At 45.3% G+C, this 12,395-nt stretch overlaps 1 protein-coding gene across 37 annotated transcripts in view; it reads right to left on the bottom strand.

Moving 5' to 3' along the window:
• Positions 1-12,395, bottom strand: part of NHS (NHS actin remodeling regulator) — a 501,937-nt gene that overhangs the window by 71,553 nt on the left and 417,989 nt on the right. The window contains exon 2 of one of the 37 annotated variants that reach the window (XM_044937063.2): positions 4,495-4,577. The exons of the other annotated variants lie outside the window; for them this stretch is intronic. Coding sequence (XP_044792998.1) covers positions 4,495-4,549 — 55 coding nt within the window. The 5' untranslated portion in view covers positions 4,550-4,577. The remainder of the gene's footprint in view (positions 1-4,494; positions 4,578-12,395) is intronic. 37 annotated transcript variants of the gene reach the window in all.

Below are 12,395 nucleotides of genomic sequence, written 5' to 3'. Positions count from 1 at the left end.
ACAGAGCTCACATCCAGGTCAGAGGTAGGTGAGGAAGTTAAGACTGACCGATAAGGAAGGATCTAATCAGGTAATAAGAAGCACTCTGATGAAACAGAACGCTTAGCAAGACTACACAGAGGCATGGCACGGAGTAGTGACAGTAGATGACCACAAAGGCCTGAGAGTCTCAACTAGCTGTCAGAGATATCAAAGTAAACGTGAGCGAGAGGGCACCTGGCCACAGGAAGCCAACCTAGTGAAGTGACTGCTTCCTCTAGCTCAGTGTGGCCTAGCTGGTTACCAGAGTCATTTCTTCTTTTTTGGCACACAGCTGAGTACATTTCCCAGCCTCCCTTGCAGTTGGGTATAGCCATCTGTGGCGGTCTAGCAGTAGCATGTGAGCAGAAGTGAGTGGGACCACTGCCAGGAAGCACAGCCCAGGGAAATCTGCCACACGTTATCATTCATGTTCTTGAGAAGCCATACATGGAAGATGGTAGACTCCCAAGATAAACAGACATCCTTGAACTCCGGTTAGGAGTGGAGCCACCCACCCATGAAGAAAAACCCATTTTTGACATTACGCAAGTGAAGAATAAACCTGAATTTTATTAAAGCACTGGGATATTGGGGGTTATTTGTTATGGCAGCTCACATTTACATGAATACACTGAAGTCACTGTGTTGCTGCCATAGCTACTGATTTGACCCGTTCTCAGCCTAGGACATGGTTTTCTCCTACTCTTTACCGTTGTATTTTTAGTTCACTTCTGCTTTCTGTAGGTCCTACCCCCTCAACTCAGATGGCCACGGTGCAGCCAGAGGCCTGCCCTTCTAGGGTGAGTACTTTGATACCTTATCTGCGCATCAGAGTGGATCCTGCTTTCACTGCTACATCATGTTAATGGATGCTGTTATGGCCCTTTACATCATTTGTACTTTTAGGGAAATGCTGAGTGCGTTCTCTTTCACTGTGCTTAGAAGGTATGTTTTCTCGACTACCACAAACACAATCCTTATCTCAATCTTTCCCCAAATTAGGAGCATTCCTGAATTTGCGGGGCCAGGGTCGGTATGACAGTTCCTGCTCATACAGGGGGAGCTGCTTATTTCCCTGGCAGACTGTATGCGTTCTCAGGTGTCTATCTTAGCACCAGGTACAGGCAGGCACAGAGTAGGAGCTCAGTACCTGCTGGCTGAGGAAATGAATAGGGAGCAGAGTTATTTACTGTGGCGAGACTCACTGGCATGCGAGGGAGATAATCTGCACCAGTTTTTGTTCTTCAGAAAACATCTTTAAAGCCACCCCCTCAATTTACAGTCAGCATTAACAAAAGCTTTTCCTTGAAAACCAAATGCATAGAAGTCAGGCTGAATTACGAGGCGCTCTGGGGCGTCCACAGAAATGAGGGTTGTGTGGAGGGCACGCGAAGCAGGACTGTGCTCTCCCGCTGCTTTGCTAAGTGCTGGCTCCCCCTCTCCCCTCCCCACTTTGCTCGCTCTTCTCAGACTCTACCTCCAAATTATCTCTAGGCGTCTACAGGCAGAGCCACTCTTTATCCTGACACACGCCTCCCTAAGTCACCTACCTTGTGAAAGCTGCGTGCACCCACTTAACCCAATACTGGGCTCCATTCTCTCCAAGGTCAACAGGCGGGCAGTGCTCATACGGCGGGGTGCTGACCTTGGAGAGCAAGACACTGCCTCCTCCGTGCCCTCAGAGCTAGTGGCCCAGCCCTGCACAGGCTCTTGCCTCCACACTCCCCTCCCGCTCCAGATAGAAACTTTCTTCAAATGTCACAAAGCAGAGCTTCACTGGTCAGACACCAAGGCCAGACTAATAAGGCAGAGGACCAAGAGCAGAAGAACGGGTGAAGAATCCATAACCATGAAGAGTCAAAGAATTCCCTTACTGTGGTTTTTCTTTCACAGCCTCAGACCCCTGCTGCAAGAGGAACTGAGGTTAAAACACCGAGGCCACTAAACCTGCAAACCGAATGGCATGAATCAAACCGAATGGCATGAGACACCAGCTCCAAGAACTGTTTTGAGCCCAAGCCGTGGTCCAAGTTGCACAGAGGTCACCTTGCTTGATCTAACAAGAGATCAACCTCAGAATGAGGCATTTGTGACAGAATTTCACCCACTGAAAAAAACAGGTGGCTAATCTGTTTTTTTTTTTTTTTCAAGAATAAAAGAATAAATGAAGCATTTATTACTTCATTACACTTACACAACCCATAAGCCACCTTTTAAACTGGCTCTTTCCCCAAAGCTGCCCATGAACTGAAAGGTATAGAGGCAGTCCTGTGTAGGCAGGGGACAGACCTCTCTCACTGGGCTGTCATGGGGGCCCCTCCTGTCATTTCTGCAGGGAATTAGATACTAGGGCAGGAGGTTTACATGAAGAGGTAATGATAGTGGAGCAAAGGTAGTGCTTAAACACAATGTGGTGATCTCAGTTAAGAATGAATTTCAGCCAGTGTTCTCTCTTCTAAACTTTCTTTTAAAGGCTGTCAAACCAATAGCTTTGGTGAGCACAACATTTATGTAACTTTTATCCACCCAAGTTAATGTTCTTTCCAGAACAAAAGCCACCTGGGACAAGTGACACACAGAGGTGTCCAGATTCCCATTTTTCTTACCACTGTGTCAGTGTGCTCAACCAGGTCCTTTTTAGATATTGGCTACTGGCTAAAGCCATTGCAGAAATACCAGGGTCCTATGTGGTAGGGTTTTCTGCTGGGGGCTGTCCAAGCAAACTGCCTTTTCACGGGTAACAGATGCCAGAAGTTCCCTCCTCCTGGAGTGAGTTCAAGCCAGTGGCCAGAAGTAGACCAATCCAGGCCTGAACTGTAGGACTGTCGGGGCCTTCTCACTAACAAGTGTGGATTTGGGCCTTTCGGGTGGTTGTATTTATTTGGATAGACCCTGTACTCTTGCCTGGAAAATCCCATGGACGGAGGAGCCTGGAAGGCTGCAGTCCACGACTGAAGTGACTTAGCAGCAGCCGCAGCAAAAGGCTCTATGCAGTCCATGGGGTCCATGGGGTCACAAAGAGTTGGACATGACTTAGCAACTGAACAACAACAACAATAAAAGTCTCATCTCAGCAATTAAGAAAATCCTACCTGGGTGACTATGCTTGTGAATGAGGACTCACAGACCGCTAGCCCCTCCCCCTCCCCTGCTTTGCCTCCTGCTTCCCTGGACCACACGTCTCTGTCACTCCCTTCCTCTATCCCCTTCACACTCCTTTCCCTTTTGTGCTGAGCAAGGGCCTGGGTCAAGATCAAGACTAGCCTGCTCTTTTTGGATACATTATATTTTTCAGCCTCTAAGGAAAGTCCTGGTGTTGGTTTTTTCCCCATTTGGTGTATGGGACTAGAGTAATAGCTATTATGATAATTTAACTCATGACAAGAATGAAATTATTAAGTACTGAGAAAAATCTGACCAAGAAACAAATGTCTAGTCATTCTCCTCTCTTCACTCTGTATCCACTGACAGACGTGCACATAAACCACAACAATGCCTGCTCAGCAGATCACTCAGCCGGCACCTACATGGCCCACCTTTGGGTAAACGTCACCTCTGTTCCTACAACTTATTTCAGGCCTGCTCCTCCCACTCGCACTGAGGATAATAGTGCTGTTCAGGACAACAACGAGCCATCTTCCTCAGCAGATAGTCCCTGGACAGCCACTGATGCTGTCCCTGCCTGAGCCAGAGGGAGTCTAGCCTCCTGGAGCGGACCAATCAACACCCAGATCCAGGATCAGGTGGTACAAGTTCTGCTAGGAAGTCAAAAAGCGGACCAAGGGCTCAAGAGGGGAGGAGCCAAAGGGCTCAAGATGGGAGGAACCGACGAGCTCAGTGCCCTGCTGACATCCCCCCAGTATTTACCTAGATGTAGGAAGGTCCTCTGCCTTTGGTGATTGTCTTCCTGGCCCTGGGAGAGTGCTTGGCCCACGAGCAGGGTAAGCAAGAGTATGAGACGATTCATGCCAGTAGGAGTGGCCCCAGCGATGACAGACGCCCCCATCCTTCGAGGTTAGGCCAACTCCTGAGAGTGCTCTGGCCCTCTCCCTAAGGTGCTCAGCAGGCCTGAGTTCCGTGGTCCTCGCGGTGACTGCTGGCCAGCACACGCGCCCTCTCGGCCTGTGCCCCTCCAGCTCTCTTCCCCACACCCTGCCGGCATTCCCCGTGTGCACTGCACCCTGAACCACCTGCACTCCAGCCCTTGGCTCAGGGTTGACTTCGGGGAGAATCCAAACTAAGATGGCTACTTAGGGCGTCTCTGCCAAGGTGACCTTGGAGCTGACGCCTAGTCCAGTGAGGGAAACATGCTGTAAGGCAATCCCAAGCAGAGAGAACAGCAGAAGTGAAGGGCCCGAGGTGGGCTCCTGCTGGAATGCCTGAGGGGCAACACAACTCGGGAAGGAAGGACAGAAAGCGCGAGGCAAAGGGCATGAGAAAACGGCTTTCTCCCTTTCCTCCTCTCATAGTTACCATAGCGCCTGGAATTCTTTCTGTCGCGATTTCCTCCAATTGTTTCACTTCTCATTGCTCTGATGGCTCATTTTCTGAGAGTTCTGCCATTTAAATGAAATAGAAATAGCACTTTTTATTTCACTCTATTTAAACACATCTACCACCGATTGGCATGGAGCTGTGGGGACTGTCTGCAGCTCTGGTTAGGGAGGTGGCCTGGGGTGGGAGAGGGAACAGCTCGCTCCCCACAGTGGTGCCCACCCCAGATATTCTTAAAAGGTGGGAGATGGACCCTCTTCTCCTGCTATGTCAACCATCATCGTCAAGGACACCTTCTCTTAAGAAACCACTATGTGCTGTACTTTGGGCGATTTGTTTCACCTTCATCATCTCTGACCCTGACGCCAGCTCTGAAAACCAAACAGTTAACTACAGCCCAGGGAGGCTACCTTCTTTGTATTTCCCCCTCCAGGCAGGTGCCCCTGGCTACACAGGATACACTGCAGAAGTGATTCCCAGGGCCACAGCGCCCTCGCCATGCATTTGGGGCCCTGCCGATGCGGTTGCTTTGATTTCAAATAGGAGACTCCAGATCACAGAGGATTTGGAGTTCTTTTTAGGCGGCTGGCATGAGCTCAGCACAGATGCCTCCCGGAGCAGGACTGCTTTGCTGCCTCCTGGGAGGTTCATCATCAAAACTTCCTGCCCTGACCCACATCACGACTCTCCATTTGTGCTTCTGGCTGCAGCTACTGGGTAACCGGCAGTGGAGTCTATTAGTGCTTCATTCTGCTCACAGTTCCTTCTGGAGGAGTTGGCATCTAAAAATTAGTTAGCAGTAAGCGAGCCCTGAGGTGATACCTATTAAGAACTAAAAGGTAGGCCAGGGAGACTGAGCTCTGTTGGCAGAACTAGCCTGCTCTCTGTGTAGCTGGTCCTCAGGAGTCCCTAGTGTCTCTAGGCTTTCGGTCTCTAAGGCTGGAAGCGATAACAAATAGGTTTTAGGGCTCCCTGTTACCCGGCTTGTCCTTAGTGCTCACCAAATGTTCACATATACAGCTGCATTTTCAGCTTTCTATGTCGTCAGACTGAGGCCAAATGACAGAGTGTCGGCTCCTAGCCAGTGGGATGCAGGCAGAATTAATGTACACCACTTCAAGGCTTGCTCCTTATAAAACCTCCCAGGAGCCTTGCTTCTCTTCCTCCGCTGCTTGAGAACTACATGTTCTAGGCTTATATCAGACTTTGTGTGAGGGAGAAATAGAACTTTTATTGTATTAAAGCACTGAGCATTGTTGGTTTATCTGTTAGCATAGCATAGTACAGCCTATCCTGACTAACACAGTTTTCCTTTATTATGCCTATTCATCCATCCAACCAATCCATTCATTCATTTGTCCTTTCAGAGGTCATTCATTCACTTGATAGTACTTAAGTGCCCACTATCTGGCTAGTACTTTAGCATGAAGACACCTTGGGTTCTTCCTCTGGAGAACAGGTGTATATCCAGGTGAGGAGATGGACGTGGGAGCAGAGACAATAATACAGGGTGCTAAGTGTGTCCTGGCTGCATAACATCCTGTTATGTGCAGAGAAATAAATATTCAGAGGTCTTTACCTTTAAAAAATGCCACTATCCTCTTTTTACTTTCATTCTTTATCAGACTCCTGTTTTTAAGACAGTACCCACCCCTGCATATTGCACTCATTCTTAAAAAAAAAAAAAAAAACAACTGCATTTACCACCAGTCTCTCCTTCCTAGTGGCCCATCATTCCAAACCAATCTTCCCAAAGTACCATTTCTACAGATCATGCCCCTGTATGAAAATCATCCAGGGCTCTCTCATTGCCCACATGAGGTTCTGCTGCTGCTGCTAAGTCACTTCAGTCGTGTCGAACTCTGTGCGACCCCATAGATAGCAGCCCACCAGGCACCCCCGTCCCTGGGATTCTCCAGGCAAGAACACTGGAGTGGGTTGCCATTTCCTTCAGAGTCTTCAATTTGGCATTGATCCAGATCTGAGCTATCTTTCTAACCTTATTTTCCACTTCTCCTTTACCCACAACTATTTCTTCAACCAGATTGGCATAATCCATGGCCAAAAACCCACACCACTGATGATCCCACTTCCATGTCTTTCTCACACCACTGCTTCCCCAGGACTCCCCTCCTTGTCTGCCTAAGTCCCTTCCTCTCTTCAAAGTCCCACCTCAAGTGGTATCTTTGATCTTTGTCTACTCAACTCCATAGTATTAATATACTCAACAACTTAGATGAAATGGACAATTCCTCATGGAAAAAACTAGCACAGGACATAGGAGAAATAGAAATATAAATAGTCCTGTATGTCCTAAAGAAACTGATTTCTTAATCAAAACTTTTCCCATGAAGGAAATTCTGGGTCCAGATGGCTTCACCAGTGAATTCCATAAAACATTTTAGGAAGAAACAATCCAATTTACACAAGTTCTTTCAGAAAATAGAGGAGAACTTTCCCCAACACATTGTATGAAGCTTGTATAACCTTGATAACAAAACCTGCTGAAAGACACCTCAAAAAAATCTATAGCTAACATCATATTTAATGGTTAAACATTGGCTGCTTTCCCTAAGATAGGGAGGAAATCAAAACATCCTCTTTCACCAGTATAAGGAGACACAAGGATAAGAAAGGAAGTAGCAAATACTGTCATTATCAGCAACATGACTGTGTAGGTTAAAAGCCCTATGAAACTGACAAAAACTGCTAGAACTAAAGAGTAAAATTACAAGCCACTGAATATAAGGTCAATATATAAAAATCATTTGTTGAGGGGGACTTCCCTGGTGGCCCAGTGGCTAAGACTCTGAGCTCCCACTGCAGGGGGCCTTGGTTTGACTCCTGGTCAGGGAATGAGATCCCACATGCTGCAACTAAGAGTTTGTATGCCACAACCAAAGATACTGCATGCTGCAATGAAGATTGAAGATCCCGCGTGCCTCTACTAAGACACATTGCAGCCAAATACATAAATAATTATTTTAAACGATCAATTGTATTTCTCTCTCTCTCTATCTCTGTGTGTGTGTGTGTGTGTGTGTGTGTGGGTAGACTTCCCAGGGTGCTAGTGGTAAAGAACTCACCTGCTAATGCAGGAGATTAAGAGACTCAGGTCCGATCCCTGGGTCGGGCAGATCCCCTGAAGAAGGGCATGGAAACCCACTCCAGTATTCTTGTCTGAAAAATCCCATGGACAGAGGAGCCTGGTGGGCTACAGTCCATGGGATCACAAAGAGTTGGGCACGACTGAAGCAACTTATCATATGTATGTATATACACACATACACACACACTAGTAAAGAAAAATGGAGAATAAATAAAGTGTGTTAGTCGCTCATTCATGTCTGACTCTTTGCAACTCCTTGGACTGTAGCCTCCAAGCTCCTCTGTCCATGGAATTTTTCAGGTAAGAATACTGGAAAATGGATGATTAAATAAAAAGGTATACCATTTACAATATTATCAAATATTTAAGTCTAACAAAAGACTGCATGTCTTCTACACTAAAAACTACAAAGCTAAGAGAAATTATAGACAGCTCATGGGACCAAAAGCTATACTATATTTGGGGATTGGAAGCCACAACATTGTTAAAGATGTCTATCTCCCCAAATTCATCTATCAGTCCAAAAAAATGGCCAATCAACATCTCAGTATTTTTTAAAAGAAATTGACAGGCTAGTTTTGTGATGTATGTGAAAATGCATAGGTTCTAGAATAGCTAAAATAATCTTGAAAGAAAAGAACAAATTTGGAGAATTTATGCTACCTGATTTCAAGACTTACTATAAATCTACAGAGGTCAAGACAGTGTGGTTTTGGCAAGACAGTAGACATATAGATCAATGGAGCAGAACAGAGTCCAGAAATAGACCCACACACATACCGTTGATTTTTTGGAAAAAGGCCTTAAATCAATGGGGGTGAAAACAAAGTTTTTTTTGTCTTACAAATGGTTCTGGAACTGAATATACATATGGTGAAAAAAAAGTAATTTTGACCCCTACTCCACTCCATACACAAGAAGTAATTACAGAAAGATCACAGACTTAAACATAAATGCTCAAACTATAAAATCTCTTGAACAAAATGCATGACAAAAGTCTTCATGAACTTAAGGGAAATGGATTTCTCTGACAGGGCTCAAAGGGACTAAGCCATACGAGAGAATACTGATGAACTGGACTTTGTAAAAAAAATATTGTTTAATGTCTGTATGGCAACAGACTACTATTTATAAACAAATTGGTAAGGCACAGACTGGGAATAAATATTTGTAATCCATATATCTGATAAAGAGCTTTAATTAAGAGTATATAAAGAGATATTACAAATCAATAATAAAAATACAACCCAAGTAAAAATGAAGAAAAGCCCTCATGACAGTGTACAAGAGAAGATATACAAATGTCTAGTAAGCTCGTGAAAAGATATTCAACATTATTTGTCAGAGAAATTAAAATTAAAGCCACAATGAGATACCATTTCATATTCACTGTAATGATACTGTCATACCAAGTGTTACTGAGGATACAAAGCAACTAGAACTGATACATTACTGGTGGGAGTGTAAAATAGTACAACTATTTTGGAAGAATCTCTGCCAGTTTCTTATAAAACGAAACATACACTTAACCTATGACTAAGCATTTTCACTCCCAGATATTTACTCAAAAGAAATGAAAATGTAAATCCATAAAAAGCCTTGTACAAAAATATTCTTTGCAGCTTTATTCATAATAGCCCCAAACTGGAAACAGCTCAACTAAATAGATAAACAAATTGTGGTAAATTCTTACAATGAATTACTGCTCAGCAGTAAAAAGGGGTGAACTACTGATATATAAAACAACATGAGTAAATTTCAGAAATATTATGCTGAATGAAAGAGGCCAGGCATTTTTAAAGCATAATACTATATGGTTCAATTTATATGTACTCTTGAAGAGGCAAATCTAATCTATGGGACAGAAATCAGAATAATGGTTGACAAAGGGGGTGGAAGATTGACTGGAAAGGGATACTAAAATTTGGGGAGTGATGGTAATTACTATTTGTTACTTTGGTTGCACAAATGTATGTGTCAGAGTCACTAAACTCAACACTAAGATGTGTATGCAACTTAATTGTCTGTTAAATTATATCTCAATTTTAAAATTACCCCTGCTGCCACCCCCAAGAGCCATGTTGGGTACTACTGTAATGTCCTGTTATTTATTATTTTCATATGCAGTTATGCATTTTAAACTTTCTTAGGTCCCTCAGCAGGTCCTGCACAATACTTGGGACTCTACATTTGTTGAACCAATGAGTGAGTAATAATCACAGTGTAAAAGGGAATTACAGGAAAATTAGAATACAACACATACATAATTCCACTGTTTCCATTTTCCTGTGAGTCAACACCACTGCAAATGCAGGTCCCTACTCCTAACATGTAACAATAACCCAATATCTAAGACAGCTTGCTTTTATTTACAATAAAAGAGGAGGCAAGGAAATAAGAGAAAGCTTTTGTCTCCTATATTTTGAGGTAACACCACATAATTACTACTCTATTTCTTAACTCTAGTGCGATAGACCAAAAGACATCTGATGAATCACCTTTTCATTCATAAAACCCTGCTTATATCTTTCATCGCTTTTATCCTGCTAGAATAATAGCAGAGACACAGTGCTTGATGGGCCTGCATTATCAGACGCTATTGGAAAGGTCTAGATAAGAGTGCTGAACCACCTATTAGTATTCTGCATGCAAACCCTTCTCTATAACCCAGAGTCATCCGTATCCTGGCAACCCTCAAAATTTCATTCTCATTGAATTGCCAGATCTTTATCAAAATATAATTATAGCCTTAATTTGAAAGATAAATTTTGATTGCAAGTGCCATGCCCAAAGGAAGAAATAATCAGGTGGGAGAGTGCTCAGGCACAATTGTTAACCATATAATCAATGTCATGAATCACCCATCCCCTAAAAAATAACTTTGGGGGAAGTTGTGAGGGGTAGGGCAAGGAGGGGAAAAAATCACTGAGGCATCAGACTGACTTAGGACTCCGTCACTTCCTGTTTGCTCTTTTTCTCACATTTCTGCTTCAGCACTTGTCATCTCTGCCCAACTGGAAGAGTCTGGGGACGGCCCATGCTGTGTGGCCTGCTTCTGTGTGTGCGCACAGTGGCCCAATCCTCAGCAGGGGGTAACCCAGTCTCCAAGCCACCTATCTTGGGTCAGGTTTCCAGAGAGCAGGCTCTGGAGTCACATAGGCACTGGAGTGTGGGAAGCTTAGTAGGAAAAGCTCTTGGGGTGAGGGAGGGAACTGAGCAGGATAGGGCAGAGAGAAGCTTCTCTGGTGCTCGGCTGATCCCCGTCACAACGAAGGGCCAGCCAGCCTCCTGGGCGAGCTCTGGAGTTGGGGTGGCTGCACAGAACTGTCCTCAATGGAGGCAGTGTGGCCAGTCGCTGGTGTGCGCTGACCTGGGAAGGTAAGGGGTGTGACCTTGGGCGAGGCCGCTCTCTTCAAGGACAGTTCCCAAAGAGGGGCTGGGCTGTGAGCCATCAGCCGGCCGTGCCCAGCGCTGGGGTATGAGTGCTCGAATCCTGAGGAGGAAGGGGCTGTGTGGGTGCAGCGAAGTAGCTGCTGCACCTCCACTGGCTGGAGTGATGCAAGGGCCTGGGGAGGATGATCCGAAATGGAAGCCCGACAACACTGAACCCATGAGCCCATTTCTGCGGGAGAGCAGCTGTCCTTCCTGAGGCAGCCAGGTGCTTCCGGTGTGCGTGCTCAGTCATCTCAGAATGTGTGTCTAGCTGGGAAAGAGGAGGTGGACGTCAGAGGGACTTTTGTGCCCTGATCCAACTGGTATGCTTCTTATTTGAGGGTGGGTACTGATACTTTGTAAAAAATAATCAATACCTGTGAGATGCTGTCTGGGAAGGGCAAGAGAACAGAAGTCACATACTTCAGTCCCCTTTCCTTTTGGGCACTTACATCCGCAGCCTCAGTGCTTTCATGGTCATAAACGGGTCCTGACTTTGGGATGGAGAAAGACCCAGGCACGTGTAGCCATCTTTGTCCACTAGAGTACAAGGAATAGATATCTTTAACCTACATCTTAATGTACAGTCAGCTTCTCCTGAGACCTCTGGGAATGCTCAAATTTGTAAATACAGAGCCTTCAGAGTTCACCACTGTGGTAGTCTGTCTCCGCCCCTCCAGGATTCACGGCCTGTTGGCAAAATAAGTCACAGGCTCAGCCTTGAGAAGGCTTGGAAGCTTCTGCCTTTGTGCTTTTGGGGACCCCAAGTCACTAGGTAAGATGTCCATACCCTGCTGGCAAGGGCACTTAGACTGGCCCTGAGACTACACAGAGACAGAAGCAGAGCTGAGCCCTCAGAGCATATACCACCAGTAAGACTAGTGGAAGAACTGCCCTGGGAGCTTACCCGACCCCGCAGAATCTTGAACCAACAGATCGGCAGTTGTTTCTTAGGCCCGTGAGTTTTGGAGTGGATTTCTACAGAACAGTAGATAGACAACATAATCACAACTAGCAATTACCTCAAGAGTCAAATGGCTATGCTGGCCTTGCCCCTCCCCTCTCGAGTCAACTGCCTTTTCAGATTGGACTGAAGAGCCCTTCCTCATTTGATGGCCACTTCTCACAAGGAAGAAACATTTTTTATGACTTCATAGTAGATACTACCTATCCAGGGATGAGTAGACCGAAAATTTTAAAAGGAGGAAAAAAAAAAAAAGCTTCACTGGACTGTCAGAGCTGGAGGTGAGGAACTGGGGCTGTCTCACTAGCTACATGGCTTAATCCTGTGTATCATTTTCATATGCTGGGGGCTCAAATTCATGCTTCAGTCCATTTA

This window comes from Bubalus bubalis, chromosome X (assembly GCF_019923935.1).
Source record: "Bubalus bubalis isolate 160015118507 breed Murrah chromosome X, NDDB_SH_1, whole genome shotgun sequence".
In the NCBI taxonomy this organism is placed as follows: domain Eukaryota; kingdom Metazoa; phylum Chordata; class Mammalia; order Artiodactyla; family Bovidae; genus Bubalus; species Bubalus bubalis.
The sequence above is the reverse complement of the archived record's forward strand: the minus strand, read 5'-3'. Positions and strand labels throughout refer to the sequence as shown.